This window comes from Schistocerca nitens, chromosome 3 (assembly GCF_023898315.1).
Source record: "Schistocerca nitens isolate TAMUIC-IGC-003100 chromosome 3, iqSchNite1.1, whole genome shotgun sequence".
In the NCBI taxonomy this organism is placed as follows: domain Eukaryota; kingdom Metazoa; phylum Arthropoda; class Insecta; order Orthoptera; family Acrididae; genus Schistocerca; species Schistocerca nitens.
Genome location: NC_064616.1, coordinates 311,209,791 through 311,229,094, shown reverse-complemented (window position 1 = coordinate 311,229,094; position 19,304 = coordinate 311,209,791). Strand labels below are relative to the sequence as shown.

The window sequence follows — 19,304 nt, the reverse complement described above, 5'->3', positions numbered from 1 at the left end:
GCACTAAATAGAACGCAGGGGGTGATTTTTCATCGTGACCTCATGCTACAATCTGATGAGGAGCTCAGGGCCAACCTGGAGCGCCGAGGCGTGCATTTCGTCCGGCGAGTCCAGCGCGGCCCCAAAGACCGTCGCATCGACACCAGGGCCTTTATCCTCGCCTTCGAGGGGGACGTTCTCCCGGAGAAGGTAAAGGTGATGTGCTACCGGTGTGACGTGCGACCTTACGTCCCGCCTCCTATGCGCTGTTTTAGGTGTTTGCGCTTTGGGCACATGTCGTCACGGTGTGAGGCTGAGCCCCTTTGTGGCGATTGTGGACGTCCTCTTCGTGAGGAACATACATGCACCCCACCACCTCGTTGCATTAATTGTCCTGGCGTCCACTCGCCTAGATCCTCAGACTGCCCCGCTTATCAGAAGGAGAAGAAGATACAAGAAATCAAAACTTTGGATCGGCTCTCTTATTCTGAGGCAAGGAAGAAGTATGACCGCCTCCATCCCGTGCCATTGACCACTTCGTTTGCCTCAGTTGTGTCCACTCCTTCCGCGGTATCCTCACCCCTATCCTGTCCCCCATACGCCTCCTCCGCCCATCAGGGGGCTCTGCCTCCGCCTCCCAAATCCCTCCCTTCCAAATCCTCCTCCCCCGTGGCCCCCACCCCCTCTGCCCCAGGGGCCACCCTTCCTCCTCCTCCTGCCCCCACGCCACCTGAGAAGCGATCCTCTTCTCAGGCATCCATCGGGGAAACGTTCCGGACCCCAGCTTCCGAGGTCCGGCGTTCCAAAACGGACCCCGCGCATGAGGACCTTCTTCGGGTCCAGCCCACCATCCCTGTGCCTCCTCGGACTTCCAAGGCGGCCTCCAAGAAGTAGTCTCTATCCCCCTCTCCACCCCGGCGCGTTTCGTCTGACGCTCCATCCGTGAGTCGTTGCTCCCGGCCGTCCTCCGTTTCCCCGGGACGCTCTGCTGCCAGGCGCTCAGCCGGCCTTTCGTCGGCAAACGATGCTGCCCCTCCTACACAACCAGGGACAGCGGCCGCAGCTGGCGACGAGTCGATGGAACCGGATCCGCCTCCCGTCAGTTGTAGCGTTGTTCCCTCGCAACCTGGCCCTCCGCGGCCGTCGAGGTGACCAGCTCTTCCCCCGTCTCGTTCCCCCAACTTTTTGACTAGCGATGGCGTTGTTTCATTGGAACATAAGAGGTATTCGATCTAATCGGGAGGAATTACAACTGCTCCTCCGCCTGCACTGTCCACTCGTCCTTGGTCTCCAGGAAACCAAGTTGCGCCCGACTGACCGTATTGCCTTTACCCACTATTCCCCGGAGCGGTATGACCTCACCCCTGTGGACGGTGTCCCAGCTCATGGTGGGGTCATGTTGCTCGTTCGGGACGATGTCTATTACCATCCCATCCCATTGACCACTCCACTCCAAGCAACAGCTGTCCGCATTACTCTTTCTGCTTTTACTTTTTCAGTTTGTACCATCTACACTCCACCGTCATCTGCTGTTAGTCGGGCTGACATGATGCACCTGATCGTTCAGCTTCCCCCGCCGTTTTTATTGTTTGGCGACTTTAATGCCCATCATCCCCTTTGCGGCTCTCCTGCATCCTGTCAAAGAGGCACACTCTTGGCGGATGTCTTCAACCATCTCAATCTTGTCTGCCTCAATACTGGCGCCCCGACTTTCCTCTCGGACTCTACTCATACCTACTCCCACTTGGACCTCTCGATCTGTTCTACCACTCTTGCCCGTCGGTTCGAGTGGTATGTCCTTTCTGACACCTATTCGAGCGACCACTTCCCCTGTGTTGTTCGTCTCCTGCACCACACCCCATCCCCACGTCCTTCGAGCTGGAACATACTGAAAGCTGACTGGGGACTTTACTCCTCCTTGGCAACCTTTCCGGACCACGATTTTCCCAGTTGTGACAGTCAGGTCGAATACCTCACGGCTGTTATCATCAATGCTGCCGAATGTTCCATTCCTCGTACTACTACTACTTCTTCTTCTTCACGTCGCGTTTCCGTCCCCTGGTGGAACGAGGCTTGTAGGGACGCTATCCGTGCTCGACGACGTGCTTTACGCACCTTTCGCCGCCATCCTACGTTGGCGAATTGTATTGAATACAAACGAGTCCGAGCGCAATGCCGTAGAGTCATCAAAGACAGCAAAAAAGCTTGTTGGGCCTCTTTCACCAGCTCCTTTAACAGTTTTACTCCCTCTTCCGTCGTTTGGGGTAGCCTGCGCCGGCTGTCGGGCATTAAGGCCCATTCCTCGGTACCTGGCCTGACCTCAGGTAATGAGGCCCTTGTTGATCCTGTGGCTGTCTCCAACGCCTTTGGCCGCTTTTTCGCGGAGGTTTCAAGCTCCGCCCATTACCATCCTGCCTTCCTTCCCAGGAAAGAGGCAGAAGAGGCTCGGCGACCTTCCTTCCACTCGCTGAATCTGGAAACTTATAATGCCCCCTTTACTATGCGGGAACTCGAACGTGCGCTTGCACTGTCCCGGTCCTCTGCTCCGGGGCCAGATGCCATTCACGTTCAGATGCTGGCACACCTTTCTCCGGCGGGCAAAAGCTTCCTTCTTCGTACCTACAATCGCGTCTGGACCGAAGGTCAAGTCCCCATGCGTTGGCGTGACGCCGTTGTTGTTCCTATACCCAAACCCGGGAAGGATAGACACCTTCCTTCTAGTTACCGCCCCATTTCTCTTACAAGCTGTGTCTGTAAGGTGATGGAGCACATGGTTAATGCTCGGTTAGTCTGGATTCTTGAATCTCGACGGCTACTTACTAATGTCCAATGCGGCTTTCGTCGCCGCCGCTCCGCTGTTGACCACCTTGTGACCTTGTCGACATTCATCATGAAGAACTTTTTGCGAAGGCGCCAAACGGTAGCCGTGTTCTTCGACTTGGAGAAGGCTTATGATACCTGTTGGAGAGGAGGTATCCTCCGCACTATGCACAGGTGGGGCCTACGCGGTCGCCTGCCCCTTTTTATTGATTCCTTTTTAACGGATCGAAAGTTTAGGGTACGTGTGGGTTCCGTATTGTCCGACGTCTTCCTCCAGGAGAACGGAGTGCCTCAGGGCTCCGTCTTGAGCGTAGCCCTTTTTGCCATCGCGATCAATCCAATTATGGATTGCATTCCACCTAATGTCTCAGGCTCTCTCTTTGTCGATGACTTCGCGATCTACTGCAGTGCCCAGAGAACATGCCTCCTGGAGCGCTGCCTTCAGCGTTGTCTAGACCGCCTGTACTCAGAAAGCGTGGCAAATGGCTCCCGGTTCTCTGAAGAGAAGACGGTTTATATCAACTTTTTGCGATATAAAGCGTTCCTTCCGCCATCCTTACATCTTGGTCCCATTGTTCTCCCATTCGTCGAAACAACTAAGTTTCTAGGGCTCACGTTGAACAGGAAACTGTGTTGGTCTCCGCATGTCTCTTATTTGGCGGCCCGTTGTACACGTTCCCTTAATGTCCTCAGAGTTCTTAGTGGTTCATCTTGGGGAGCGGATCGCACTGTCCTGCTTCGCTTGTATCGGTCCATAGTCCGATCGAAGCTGGATTATGGGAGCTTCGTCTACTCGTCTACTCGTCTACTCGGCCATCCCTCTTACGCCGGCTCAACTCCATCCACCATCGGGGGATACGTCTTGCGACCGGAGCCTTCTACACTAGTCCTGTCGAGAGTCTTTATGCTGATGCTGCCGAGTTACCAGTGACCTACCGGCGCGACGTACTGCTGTGTCGGTATGCCTGCCGGCTGTTGTCTATGCCCGACCACCCCTCTTACGAGTCCTTCTTCGCCGATTCTCTCGACCGTCAGTACGGGTTGTATGTGTCTGCCCTGCTGCCCCCCGGAGTCCACTTCCGTCGCCTGCTTCGACAATTGGAATTTGCCCTCCCTACCACCTACAGAGAGGGTGAGAGCCCGACACCACCTTGGCTCCAGGCTCCGGTTCATATTTATCCCGACCTCAGCTCACTCCCGAAGGAGGGTACTCCGGCTGCAGTGTATTGCTCGCGGTTTGTCGAACTTCGTGCGCGACTTGCCGGTCACACCTTTATTTACACCGATGGATCCAAAACTGACGATGGTGTCGGCTGTGCCTTTGTCGTCGGGGCAGCCACCTTTAAATACCGGCTCCTCGACCAATGTTCCAGCTTTACGGCCGAGCTTTTTGCTCTCCATCAGGCCGTTCAGTATGCCCGCCGCCACCGCCATTCATCGTATGTACTCTGCTCTGACTCACTCAGTGCTCTTCAGAGCCTTGGAGCTCCCTATCCGGTCCATCCCTTGATTCAACGGATACAGCAGTCCCTCCATTCTTTCGCTGATAATGGTGGTTCTGTCAGCTTTCTGTGGGTTCCCGGACATGTAGGAGTGCCTGGGAATGAGGCTGCGGATGCTGCAGCCAAGGCTGCAGTCCTCCTGCCTCGGCCAGCCTCCCATTGTGTCCCGTCATCTGACGTTCGTGGGGATGTATGTAAGAGGCTTGTGTCGTTGTGGTGGGATGCATATATTGTTGGCGACACCCAAAATCCCTTTCGGCTTCCCGACCAGTGTTCGGTTTATACTGCGGAGCTTTATGCTGTTCTCCAGGCTGTCCACTACATCCGCCGCCATCAGCGGATACAGTACGTTATCTGCTCAGATTCTCTCTGCTCTCTCCTCAGTCTCCAAGCTCTTTACCCTGTGCGCCCTCTGGTCCACCGGATTTAGGACTGTCTGCGCTTGCTCCACCTGGGGGGCGTCTCGGTGGCGTTCCTCTGGCTCCCGGGACACGTTAGTATCTGTGGAAATGAGGCGACCGATATTGCAGCCAAGGCTGCAGTCTCTCTTCTTCGGCCAGCTATTCGATCGATTCCCTTCGCCGATCTACGGAGCGTTTTATGACGTCGTGTTGTTCATTTATGGCACGCGCATTGGTCGACACTTTCCCATAATAAATTGCGGGACATGAAAGCTCTTCCTTGTGCTTGGACCTCTTCCTCCCGAACGCATCGTCGGGAGGAGGTAATTTTAACTAGACTCCGGATAGGGCACTGTCTTTTTAGCCATCGACATCTTTTAAGCGGCGATCCTCCCCCACTCTGTTCCCACTGCTCTCAGCTGTGGACGGTAAGACACCTTTTAATTGAGTGCCCCTATTTTAATCCGTTACGCTCCCGTCTACAGCTATCGCCTGATATATCGTAGATTTTAGCAGATGACACGCGCTCAGCCGATCACGTTCTCGAGTTTTAGTGCCAGTGAAATGACGTCAGTCATTTGAAGCTTTTTTTGGGGACAACCAACCCCTTTCTGTAGTAGATTTTAAGCCCTCCTTCTGCTTTTAGTTTCTCCAATTTTATGACTTTCGTTCCCATTGCTGCTGGTTTCCATTTTCGGTTTTTTACTGTTTCCTAAGTCACGGACCGGGCGCTAATGACCATAGCAGTTTTGCGCCCAAAAAACCAAAACAAAAAAAGTATGTGTCTGCGCTGCTGCCCCCTGGAGTCAGCTTCCGTCGCCTGCTTCAACAATTGGATTTTGCCCTCCCCACCACCTTCAGAGAGGGCGAGAGCCCGACACCACCTTGGCTCCAGGCTCCGGTTCATATTTATCTCGACGTCAGCTCACTCCCAAAGGAGGGTACTCCAGCTGCAGTGTATTGCTCACGGTTTGTCGAACTTCGTGCTCGACTTGCCGGTCACACCTTTATTTACACCGATGGCTCCAAAACTGACGATGGTGTCGGCTGTGCCTTTGTCGTCGGGGCCGTCACCTTTAAATACCGGCTCCTCGATCAATGTTCCAGCTTTACGGCCGAGCTCTTTGCTCTCCATCAGGCCGTTCAGTATGCCCGCCGCCACCGCCATTCATCGCTCTGACTCACTCAGTGCTCTTCAGAGCCTTGGAGCTCCCTATCCGGTCCATCCCTTGGTGCAACAGATCCGGCAGTCCCTCTATTCTTTCGCTGATAATGGTTCTCCTGTCAGCTTTCTGTGGTTTCCTGGACATGTAGGAGTGCCTGGGAATGAGGCTGCTGATGCTGCAGCCAAGGCTGCAGTCCTCCTGCCTTGGCCAGCCTCCCATTGTGTCCCATCATCTGACGTTCGTGAGGTTGTTTGTAAGAGGCTTGTGTCGTTGTGGTGGGATGTTTGGTCATCCCTTCAAGGAAACAAGCTCCAGGCAGTAAAACCGCTCCCAACTGCCTGGACAACCTCCTCCCGACCATCTCGGCGAGAGGAGGTCCTTCTGACCAGGTTGCGGATTGGGCATTGCCGGTTGAGCCACCGCTACCTGCTCTCCGGTGACCCAGCCCCGCAGTGCCCTTGTGGTCAAGCATTAACAGTGCGCCATGTTTTATTGTCGTGTCCTCTCTTTAGTCAATCTCGTGTTGTCCTGTCCCTGCCATCTACTTTACCGGATATTTTAGCTGATGACGCTCGAGCAGCTGCTCGTGTTCTGCGTTTTATAACTTTGACTGGCTTGTCCAAAGACATCTCTTTTACTTATTTTATCTGCATCTTTGTAAGGACTTTCTGGTGTCCCCCCCCCCCTCCCCTTGAGTTTTACTAGATTCTACGTGCTCTAACGATTGTGACTGGGCGCTAATGACCTCAGTAGTTGAGCGCCCTTAAACCCCAACAAAAAAAATCTGTCGTGTGGGCCAACCTCCAACGGCTCTCTGGCACCAAGATCCATTCCCCAGTTTCCCACCTGACAGTAGCAGACGATGTTATCGTGGACCTGCTTCCTGTCTCAAACACCTTGGTCCGCCATTTTGCCGATGTTTCGAGCTCTTCCCACTATCACCCTGCCTTCCTCCATTGGAAACGAAGAGGAGCTGGCTTGGGCGGTACCCTTCTGTTCTACGAATTGTGAGTACTTCAATGCCGCCTTTACTATGAGGGGGCTAGATCATGCTCTCAGTTTATCCTGATCCTCTGCCCCAGGGCCAGACGCCATCCACATTCAGATGTTGCAGCATCTTTCTCTTTCATGAAAGCAATTTCTGCTTAGCACATACAACCGCATCTGGGTAGAGGGTACATTTTCCGGGCGCTGGCCTGAAACCACCGTCGTACCCATAACCCTAAGCCCAGCTAGGATAAAAATCTTCCTTCTAGCTACCGCCCCATCTCTTACCAGCTACGTCTGCAAGGTGATGGAACGTACGATTAATGCCCAGCTGGTAATTTTGCTAGAGTCTCAATTTACTGACGAATGCACAGTGTGGATTTCGAGCACGGCGTTCTGCAGTTGACCATCTCGTTACTCTGTCCAGCCATGTCATGAATGAATGGCTTTCCGCGGAAATCAGACTGTGGCCGTGTTTTTCCATTTGGAGAAGGCCTATGACACCTGCTGAAGTACTGGTATCCTGCGTACTCTTTACACGTGGGGTTTCCGTGGGAACTGGCCATGTTTTCTTCAGGCATTTTTACAAAACCGAGATTTCAAGGTGCGAGTGGGTTATGCCTTGTCGGACACGTTTATCCAGGAAAACAGTGTGCCTCAGGGTTCTGTTCTTAATGTCGACCTCTTTGCTATTACTATTAACCCTATAATGGCCAGTCTCCCACTGGGCATCTCTGGCTCCCTTTTTGTTGACGATTTTGCCATCTATTACAGTTCTCCATGTACCTGTCTCACTGAGCGGCGTCTTCAGCGCTGTCTTGATTGTCTTCACTCCTGGAGCATGGACAATGGGTTTCGCTTTTCCACTGACAAAATCGCCTGTATGAATTACTGGCGGCGCAAATGGTTTCTCCCACCATCACTACATCTTGGGCGTCTTGCCCTTTCATTCCTTGAAACTACTAAATTCCTGGGTCTCATGCTCGATAGGAAGCTCTTGGTCCTCCCATGTGTCTTACCTGGCAGCCCGCTTTACGTGGTCCCTCAATGCCCTACGTGTTCTCAAAGTTACTTCTTGGGGTGCCGATCGAACCACCCTTCTGTTTGTACCAGTCCTTTGTCCGTTCGAAACTAGACTATGGGTGCTTTGTTTATGCATCTGTACGCCCATGCCTCTTAGCCTGTCTCAACACCATCCACCATCATGGCATACATTTGGCCATGGGCGCCTTCTACACCAGCCCAGTTGAGTCTGTATGCCGAAGCTGCTAAACTACCACTGTCCTGAATGAGATTTTCACTCTGCAGCGGAATGTACGCTGATAGGAAATTTCCTGGCAGATTAAAACTGTGTGCCGGACCGAGACTCGAACTCGGGACCTTTGCCTTTCGCGGGCAAGTTCTCCACCAACTGAGCTACCCAAGCACGACTCACGCCTCGTCCTCACAGCTTTACTTCTGCCAGGTTCGCAAGAGAACTTCTGTCACGTTTGGAAGGTAGGAGACAAGGTAGCTCAGTTGGTAGAGCACTTGCCCGCGAAAGGCAAAGGTCCCGAGTTCGAGTCTTGGTCCGGCACACAGTTTTAATCTGCCAGGAAGTTGCATACCACTGTCTTACTGCCGGGACTTCCTCCTCAGCTGGTATGCATGCCGTTTGTCTGCCATGCATGGCCACTCATCCTATGCCTCCTTCTTTGACGATTCCTTTGACCATCAGTATGGGGCTCGTCGTTTTTATCTGTTACCTCCTGGAGTCCACTTTCGGCACTTGCTATGGCGGTTTAACGTCACACTACCTGCACCATTCCCGGTGGGTGTGAACCCTTCACCACCTTGGCTTCGTGAAGTGGCCCCCTGTTAACCTTGCCCTTCATTCGCTTCCTAAGGACTGTACGGCAGCCTCGATCTATCGCCTCCAATTTCATGACCTTCGCATGAAACTTCGCCATAGTATTCTTGTCTACACTGATGGCTCTGACTGACCATGGGGTCGGGTGTGCGTTCGTCATTGGCACCTGTCTCTTTAGATATCAGCTTCCGGCACACTCCTCAGTATTTACGGCTGAGCTCTTTGCCTTGTATCAGGCCACGTAGTACATCTGACGACACAGCCTTTCCAATTGTCTCACTCAGTGCCCTCCAAAGGCTATGTGCACTGTACACTGCTCATCCCTTAGTGCGGCAGGTACAGGAAGCCTGTCACTTGCTCGCTGTTCGTGGAGCCAGTGTCATGTTTCTGTGGGTCCCTGGTCATGTCGGTCTGCCAGGAAACGAGGCTGCTGATGTAGCTACCAAGGCTGCAGTCCTTGTACCTCAGCCCGCGAGTACCTATATTCTCTACGATGTTATGTGCGTTGCTGTCTGTCAGAAGGTGGAGTACCTTTGACATCGCCAATGGTCCTCTCTTCACGGGAATAAGCTTATTAAGCCTCTTCCAGCGCTTTCGACGACTACCTCTTGGCCCTCCCGCTGGGAGTAGATTATTTTAACTCGGCTGTGTATTGGGTACTGCCTTTTTAGCTATCGTCATTTGCCAAGTGGCGCTACCCCACCACTTTGCACATAGCGCCTAAATTTTAACTATCTACCGCTTCCTGCTGAATGCCCTTTTTAACAATTTACATTCCAGCTCGGGTTTGCCATCTGATTTATCAGCCGTTTTAGCGAATAACCCGCGGGCGCAGTTGTTTTTGCGCTCTAAAGCAAAACAAAACAAAAACTGTTCGACAATCAGCAGTTCAGACTGTTTGTCCATAGCCCAAAACGGGAAAGACCAACTGGGATCCGACTGTTTTTCACTGAAGAACCTCCAACAGCGTCTGTTAGCCTCTGTTAGTCTGTGTTCCTACAGCTCCCTTTCGACATCTCCCATGGGCCGTACTGTCTCCTGCGATAGGGATGGACCTCTTGTGGGCTCAAGAAGGATATTAATTCTACCCTTCTCAGACACATGTTTCTTTCAATCTTCCACTGTTTTAATTCGGTACTCATTTACACAAATGGATCGAAAGTTAACAAGAGTCGGTTAATTTTGCACGTGCAGGTAGACATGAGAAACACACTCTGTCTAGTGCCTGCAGTGTATACACTGCAGAGTTGGTTGCCGTATCTCAGGCTTTCCAGTATGTCAAATGCCACGTCACGACGATATTTCTGATCTGTAGTGATTCCACGAGTTACTTAAAAGGCATAACCCTGTGCTATCCCATAAATCATTTGGTCACAATCATCTGGAAGCTACTGCCTGACCTCTGCGGCTCTGGACAGATGGTGAGCTTCATCTGGGCGCCGAGCCACATAGGCATTCCAGCAAATGAACTCGCCGACCGTCTATCTAAATACACAGCTACAGATCAGCTTGACATTGGGATACCAGGCCCAGACGTCAGATTAAAACTCCAAAGCAATAATTTTAGGCTCTGGGAATTGGAATGGCAGGCTACTACGACCCGAAACAAGTTGAGAGCGTTTGAAGGCTCTCGGAAAGATGCCATTGTGTTGTGCCGATTACACATTGACCATACAACCCACCCACAAGTTCCTTCTGTGTCAGGAGGGTGCTGCTCACTGCAACTGCGGTAGCCTACTGACGATAGCTCATGTTCTTGTTGGAGTGCACCATTCTGGCTGATCCGCGGCACGGTCTCAGCTTGCCTATCTCAGTACCTAAGGTGCTTATGGATCACGTGCAACCACTGCCAAAGAGTTGCATTTCCTGAGGGAGAGCGGATTGTATTCTAACATATAATACTCTTCCACTTCCAATGTTAAGAGCGGTTGTAGGGGCGACTGCCTTCCCCTTTGGCGGGTACCCATCGCGCGACCACAGATTCCTTTCTTCCCCCCTCACCTTTTTGTGCCCTTAGCCGCCCTTGTACAATATGCTGAGTGGTTTCTCTTTTCTTTTACCTGTTGTGGTACAACTACTGTCATGACGTTTTAAACTCTTTGACTTGCTTATTTAGTTTGAGCAGCCTAGTCGCCATTGTTTTAGATTCTTACCTATGAAATGTTTCTCTCGTAGTGAGGAGGGACGGGTGACCCCGTTGTTTAGCCTCTTAAACACACAACCATTAACAACATTGTACCGTCAAAGGAAAAGTGTATCATCTCGACTGAGGATATGCGTGACATGACTGAGACTTGTTACAGTAGCATTGTTTGTAAAGGCATTTGGTGATTATATCCATAAGTTACAGTTTTATGTGGGATCGGTTCATAGTACTTAGTTTCTAGACCATTTCCTGAAACCCGAGTCTTTTCTTGGGTTGTCAGTGTGCACGCACGAAGATACGCTGTAAAATAGGAATCAGTCAGGAAAATTCTTTATACCGGCTCTCATTCGCGGAGCTCCATCTGAATGTGGCTTGGGGAAACGTAATTTTCATTTATCGGAAGGTGTTTTCCAGCAGCTACGACGATCAAAGAGTAGTTTACAGACCGCTACGGACTAGACATCGTGAAGAATACGTAGGAACGACAAGGAGTTGGTGGCTATCTGTCTCATGCTAGGGATGGGTTTCTGGGAAGGTGCTAAGAGTGATTCAGAATTGAGGGAACTGTTGAAAACAAATAGTGACGTATTTGATACTGTCTTCAATGTACATACTAAACAGTGAACGAGAATTCACATTACAAGATCATCGTTGTCTTTTGCATAAACCGCATTCGTTCGGCAACAGCTGTCCAACATGGGCATTAACGTTATGGACTCACAACCACACTAGCTGCCGATACGAATCGCATGGAGAAACTGTGTGCTGAGGTAGCTTAATCACTGCCAGATAACTAAGATACCAATTAGCTACAGCTAATGCCCATTGAGACTGCATTCTTGGAGCATGGGACGAAGTCGACATCTATGGCTATTATGTCGAGTCCTGAGATTCCATGCCAAGAAGCATGATTCCTTTTTTGCTCAGTTTTTGACAGTGAGAGCCAGTAGATCAGTTGGCTGCAGAATAGTATCGAACTAGAGATAATAGAATGAGTTCTCATTAAAGATAAGTTTTCTATTGAAATAAGTTCATATTTAAAAGAATCTTAAAGCATGACATTTCTCTTTTGCTGTCTCTTCCTGCATACTGGAAAAGTAATAAATTAACAGGGATTCTTTTATTATTTCAAATTAATCTCCATCCCTCTTGCTACCTCTTATATCCAACGTCAATGCAAAAGATATCTTCTAATATTTACTCACGTTGAATTTCCACTCCCACCTCTTTTTCTCTTACACTCTAGTCTCACTTGCCTGTCACTCCATCCTCCGAAGATTAATAAAAAAATCTAGCAGGTTTCGTTGAAATTATATTTTCTTGTAATGTCTGCGTCACGTCTCACTTTTCCTTACTTTCCTCCACCATTCCTACCAGTACCTATGAAATAGTTCTTTTAAATCCCCCATTTGGCTACCGATTCTTCGTTCTGAAAATATCATTTCCCATTTTCTCTCTCACCTCTAAGTTAAAAGGCACTGTGACATACTTTCCTAACCGATCTGTTATTCATGTTTTTCAATCTTTTATTTTTCTCTTCTACCTCCAGCCTGTTCCTTGCTCATTCAATCGTAATCATGCTGCTACAGATCTTTCTTGGCGTTCACCATCTGAGAACAGAACAGAGTAGAGTGGGAGGAGGGTGGAAAATAGTGATCCTCGATATAACATCTACCACACGTCTAGACCTTAATAAGTACCTCTGCAGGTATGGAGGTGCTCTAAAGTGTGTCGTGAGAAATTTCTGCTCAGCAGAAGGCGCGCCGATGAAAGTTTGGACTGCTATTTTGTCTAAAACTGACATGGTGAGACCGTGGCTGTGTACAATTAATGTAGGTTAATTGAAAGTTTACACTGATGCAATGATGGAAACTAGTTACCATTTCACAGTCTACTTTGGTGGGGGAATTGACTGACAAATGTATTAGCAACTTTCCACGTGTTTGACGTCGTGATGTAGCTGTCGAAATAACTGTGCTTCCTCTCTTCATTGGAAAGGTAACTGAGTTAAATTACTGTATGGGCCTGTATCTACAGTTCCTCTACAGGTGCAAACAAGGACCAAATGACGAGCACACTCTCTAGTCTCTATTCTCCGCCACATACCACTCCATGGCCCGCAAATTATATACATAGATGTGAAAGTAAGTGTTAATGTGGTAAAATCACACCGTTAATTATGACAATTTTTACAGTGTGACGTGTTTTGCCCGTATTTCAGTTCTGGGAAACGATATCTGGAGAGCATGGCATAGACTTCAACGGTGTCTACATCGGTAACTCCGACCTGCAGCTGGAGCGCATCACTGTTTACTACAATGAGGCCTCAGGTGAGTTTTTAGATTTTTAGCAGCCGATACCAGGTACAGCAAAATGAAAATTATAAATCCTTCGGTGTAACGAGGGGCAGCATGTGTAGAGATATATCAGTAACTCCAGGGTTTCAGAAGACATACTGAAAATATCCACTTCAGTGGATAGAGAATCTCTCGAAGATTTTAGCACGCCATACAGGGGCTCAGTGAGGGCACTGTTTGTGACGTGGCAACCATCAATACGTGCACGAAATTTACGCCGGGTCTGCTATTGCTGGAAAGGCGAAAAGACGGCAAATCACTTTGCTTATCTGCAGGCGAGATCTAATTAGATGTGGCAATATGGAGCTGATTCAGGGTGACAATTATTGAACTATATGAAAAAAAAATAGAAACTACGGAATGCACACTTTGTTAAACATGTACGTGACACTACATGTATTCGGATCTAAATTGTTATCTGCCCGATATTCCTGCCATCATTGGCGATGATGCGGCTCAGACAATAGCGAAATTCTGCATGACCCGCTGACGTGTCTGAACAACGATGCTGTCGATGACAGACCTCCTGAATGACTGTTTTCAGCTCAGTAAAGGTTTCGGAATTATTGCTGTACACCTTGTGTTGAATACAGTCCCACAAAAAGTCACACGTGTTCAGATCCGGAGCATATGGCGGCCAATCTAGGCCCATGCTAGTGGCCTCTGGGTACCCCAGAGCCAGACTGCGGTGCCCAAAGTGCTCCTCCAGGACATCACTCTACTACTTCGATGGGGTCAAGCTCCGTCTTGCATGATCCACATCTTGTCGAAATTAGGATCACTTTGGGTAGTGGGGATGAAATCATCTTGTAAAACCTTCACGTACCGTTCGGTAGTCGCCGTGCTATCAAGAAATGTCGCACAGATTATTCCGTGACTGGACATTGCACACCACACAGGCACCCGTTAAAGGTGAAGAGACTTCGCAATCGCGAAATGCGGATTGTCAGACCCCCAAATGAGCCAATTTTGCTTATTGACGAACCCATCCAAATGAAAGTGGGCTTCGTCTCTAAACCAGACCATCCTAATTCCCATCATGTCCCATGTCCAATCGTGCAGTTTTAACGTCCTAACGTAAACTGTTCAGAAGTTATTACGATTGCATTTCATATAGTTCAATAAATGTCATCCTGCATTTGTCTAAATGTGCTGACAGGCCTGTCTGCTGTATCCTCTAGAGTCCTGATTGTTGGTCCAACGTCTGATTTTTTTTAAACTGATATTCGCAAGCGATAAGGACACAAATAACACAAAAAACGGAGGAAAAATTTTATTTTAATTTTTCCATACTTTCAGGTTTTTTCAGTTGGTATCCTAGGTCGAAGATCGCTGTGGATGGAGACATCTGTATGAAGTTTCAACTGCGTAAGAATGAATGAGGTCACGACACTCAGCAATGAGTAAAACGATTAATGAATGAATCATATGTGATACCCGCGGCCCAAGTTAATATAAAGTAATACATATGAGAGTTAAAACAAAATTTTTAACATATAAAATAATCCTATTTTTGTCTGAAAAACGTAGCATACGTTCAAATTCAATTCTTGTGAAAAACAAAAAACAATTTCTTTCAGATGTAAAGCACAGGATCATTTGACACGTGCTACATCGTACAAACTTTAGACCTCTACAACCCTCTAATCTGCATTTTGATCTATTTTTCTGTATGTTGTTCATCTGAGGCATGTGCTTAGCATTTGATACCCTGAATGGCAAAGATGGTAAAGCTTTTGGTGCTCTTGCCCATTTTGCTGGTAGACCTTCATCACCACCACCCCCATCATAATCATCGATTGAGTCTGACCTTTGCTCATTTTCTGACACACTGTAGAAAATAAAGCTTTGTGCAAACAGCAAGCTTGAAAGCTTGATATTGTATGATGTCCTTTCTCATAAATTTATTACTTTGCGTTGCTTGGCTATATTCTAGCCAAACTGCTGAAACAGCCAAATCTATTAAGTTGTGGATCACGTGTGCTGTCCATTTGTCAGTTCTGCTTGTCATTGGGTATTTTCCCTCCAATATCAAAGTTGTCAGGTACTAGAATTTTTCCAGACAAGATATCTTCACCCTTTCTTGGTATATCAAAAAGTGGTATACCGTTGGATGTAGATAGCACAACGTTCTTAAAGCCAACTGGGTGAGGTTTGACCCTTACATACTGTCTTTCTTACTTGACCTGTAAACTGTATCATCTGCTCATCTATACGTGCACGAGTTGGTCGGGTATGATTTCGAAATGCATTTCTTAGTCGGTCAAGGAGTGGTCGTATCTTCCAATAACTGCCACTTCGTTTGGTTTCCTCTGATACAGCATTATCATTAACCAGTTTCAGATCATTTCTTACCAGATAAAACATGTCCCTGATAATTGTATCTGCAATCAATGGATGCTTTCTCCTTTCCCAACACATTCTCAATCTAGGAACCCCAGTAATGCAGTCAGCATACTAACCACCCAAAACCTTAATTCTGCTCCACTACCGTCCATTGACTTTACTGTTAGTGTAACATGACGTAAATTTATTTAATAAGCCACATCATGAAACAATCTTTGTCAATATACTGCGTGAAATATTCAAATGGTGACTTCACAGTTGGAATTTCAGGTGTTGCAAATTCTGGTGCTTCAGGATTAAACCTAGAAATTAAAGTAAAATAACATAATCTTTTGAAACCATACGTTAAATATGGCATAAAAATTTATATCTAGAAACTACTTACTATCATGTCTCTCTATTTTGCACCTCTGTGTTGAATCTCACTCAAGGGTACTCCATTGTTATCTGATTCGGATGATGACTCATCAGCTGCTGGAGTTTGTGATCTGATAGCTATATCACGCTCATCTTCTTCAAACAAATCAAATTGAGAAATATTTGGACCTTAGACTGCCAAAAGTTCATCAGTTAGCCCTAAAGCAAGGAAAAATAAGATTACTGGGTTCATTATTTTCATTAAAGTAACACAACAAATACCCAATATATTTACATGTAAGAGAAACACACAATTTAATACAAGATAACGACAGCAAACAGAACATTTAGCAAAAAAATGAAGATACAAACACACGCGCCACTATAACCAAGTAAACAATGGCAGGAGATCTATAGTAATAGTCCTGAGGTATCAGGGATGATACCTGCAATTAAGTAGAACATTTTGTTCATGAAGAGTAGTTTCTTTGTAGATATATTTATTTACAGGTTAAATGAACCATTTGCGAATACAACTATCCTCCTAAATGTGTGAAATTGCAAAAGATAAGAATACTTACCTTTTTTAATTCCCGACATGGTGCATGCCATCGTAACACTCACTTTCCTGATCCTGATACTGCTACTGCTGCTGGCACCTGTTGTTGGCGTGAAGAAGTTTAAACAAATGACGAACAGCATGAGCTGAATGTATACCCTGCGATACCGGAAGGAGCTCTCGCTAGAGCAGTCGAAAAAACGAGTAAAAAAAATTTTTAGACTATAGGCATCTCACATGATACCTACGGACGCTAGAGGGTATAGGAAGGTGGGTATTGGGCCAGGGCCAGCTGAATAGGCAATCTGCACTAATAGTGGAACAGACAGTTCAAAGACAAGGTCACAATGCAACCCACAGATATCTCTACGGCAATCGTATGTGGTGAATTCGACGTCATGATACAAGCGATACCTATAAGGAGTCAAGGTAAGGATCCCCTTTCTGCCATTCATGTATGTAGGCCAGTTCTACGGCCTAACTAATGGTGTGAAAATAGTCACACATCACACTGAATATACGAAGACAGAATTGATCATCCTTCCATTGATCTAGGCCAATAGGATGACATAAAAATGCCGCGAAAACAAATTCCTGCCCTTCACTTACCCTAAAAGCTGTGGCAAATACTTAATACCACCAATTATCCAAAGCGGCCACCTTAAAGCTTCTAGATCAGCACACTTGGCAGGAGAGTATTCGACATCATCTGTAAATACTCAAACGTAAGATCAGTTGCCATTGCTATTTGCAGTTTTGTGGTAATTTGCTGTATTTTTGACCTTGTCCCACTTTCGAGAATGGTCAGCCCAGGGTGCACGTAAATACTAGACTGAGGGATATCTGTTGAGAGGCCAGACAAGCGTGTGGTTCCTGAAGAGGGGCAGCAGCCTTTTCAGTAGTTGCAGGGGCAACAGTCTGGATGATTGACTGATCTGGCCTTGTAACACTAACCAAAACGGCCTTGCTGTGCTGGTACTGCGAACAGCTGAAAGCAAGGGGAAACTATAGCCGTAATTTTTCCCGAGGGCATCCAGCTTTACTGTATGACATTGTAATTGTCAGAGACAGCAAAGGACCTGGAAGAGCAGCTGAACGGAATGGACAGTGTCTTGAAAGGAGGATAGAAGATGAACATGAACAAAAGCAAAACGAGGATAATGAAATGTAGTCGAACTAAATCGGGTGATGCTGCGGGAATTAGATTAAGAAATGAGACGCTGAAAGCAGTAAATGAGTTTTGCTATTTGGGGAGCAAATTAGATGATGGTCAAAGTAGAGATGATATAAAATGTAGACTGGTAAAGGCAAGGAAAGCATTTCTGAAGAAGGGAAATTTAACATCGAGTATAGATTTAAATGTCAGTAAGTCGTTTCTGAAAGTATGTGTGTGGAGTGTAGCCATGTATGGAAGTGAAATATGGACGATAAATAGTTTGGACAAGAAGAGAATAGGTTTCGAAATGTGGTACTACAGAAGAATACTGAAGATTAGATGGGTAGACAACATAATTAATGAGGTATTCAATAGAATTGGAGAGAAGAGAAATTTGTGGCACAACTTGACTAGAAGAAGGGATCGGTTGGTAGGGCATATTCTGAGGCATCAAGGGAATACCAATTTAGTACTGGAGGGCAGCGTGGAGGGTAAAAATCGTAGAGGGAGACCAAGAGATGAATACACTAAGCAGATTCAGAAAGATGGTCGCAGTAGGTACTGGGAGATGAAGAAGCTTGCACAGGATAAAGTAGCATGGAGAGCTGCATCAAACCAGAGGGGCTGACTACGACGACGACGACGACGACGACGACGACAAGTGTTTAATGATTACGATACTGTAATATTGTAGCAAATACAGATATTCACCTATAAAAATTTTTCAAACGTCAACGCTCTTGCTACGTACTAAGTCCGTTTCACTGTAAAGATCATATTCCTGCCTGTAAGAGATATTTAAAAATTGCACTCGAAAAAATTTCCTGCCCTTGTGCTGCTACTATCACTACTAGGGACAGGATCAGAATAGGATAGGGACGTAATTTATTCGAAACCACCTCAAAATACAATGTAATAGTCCAAATCATGTGCATAAAGTCTGTTATCACGAATTGCTCTACACATAGTCTGCATTGTCTCAACAGTCGCCACCGCTTCCTTTCGTGTGTGCTAACAGCATCTGGCAAGAGGAACTACAGCTCGCCTAGATAGATAGATCTGTGCTGACACTCTGCTCCGACTGCTCATTTAAGAATACGGGGCCAGCATCTCTGTGTCTCACACGAGAATGACTCTTGCAATGATCGGCCAGCATCCATACAGAACTAGTGTAAGTTCTACCTCCAGCCGCGATAAGGCTGACTTGACAGGTGCGTGAAACATTCAGCAGAGGAGAACGTAATGGCTACAATGATCTTAAATTGCTCTAATATTTTTATTCTATGTCTAATTTTCGAGGCTATTTCTAGTAATGAGTCTTCAACATTCAATCACCTTAACATATTATCAATGCTAGCAAAGTTCTCCTGTACCGTAACAATTTTTTCAAGTCGACTGTTCTAAAAAAAATGTACTAGTAGCAGTCCAAATGAGTCCAGTTAGATATTCATTTGTTCGGTATGTATTAACAGGGACATCAGAAACACGAAGAATTGTCAGTACTCACAGGGAAAACTATCTATCCTTGTCAGCTTCCCAATTTGATTCTCCTTATACACCGCCTCCACCTACAAGTCTTCCTCGTTTCTAACCTTAGCATTTCCTAGTATAGCATCTCATAATGCTCCACGTTTTCTTCTTTCTTAATAGATTACTTTCTTGAAGTTACTCTAATGTTG

At 47.2% G+C, this 19,304-nt stretch overlaps 1 protein-coding gene across 1 annotated transcript in view; it reads left to right on the top strand.

Moving 5' to 3' along the window:
- LOC126249202 (tubulin beta chain-like) overlaps positions 1-19,304 on the top strand; it is a 102,777-nt gene that overhangs the window by 9,405 nt on the left and 74,068 nt on the right. The window contains exon 2 of the mRNA XM_049950855.1: positions 13,072-13,180. Coding sequence (XP_049806812.1) covers positions 13,072-13,180 — 109 coding nt within the window. The remainder of the gene's footprint in view (positions 1-13,071; positions 13,181-19,304) is intronic.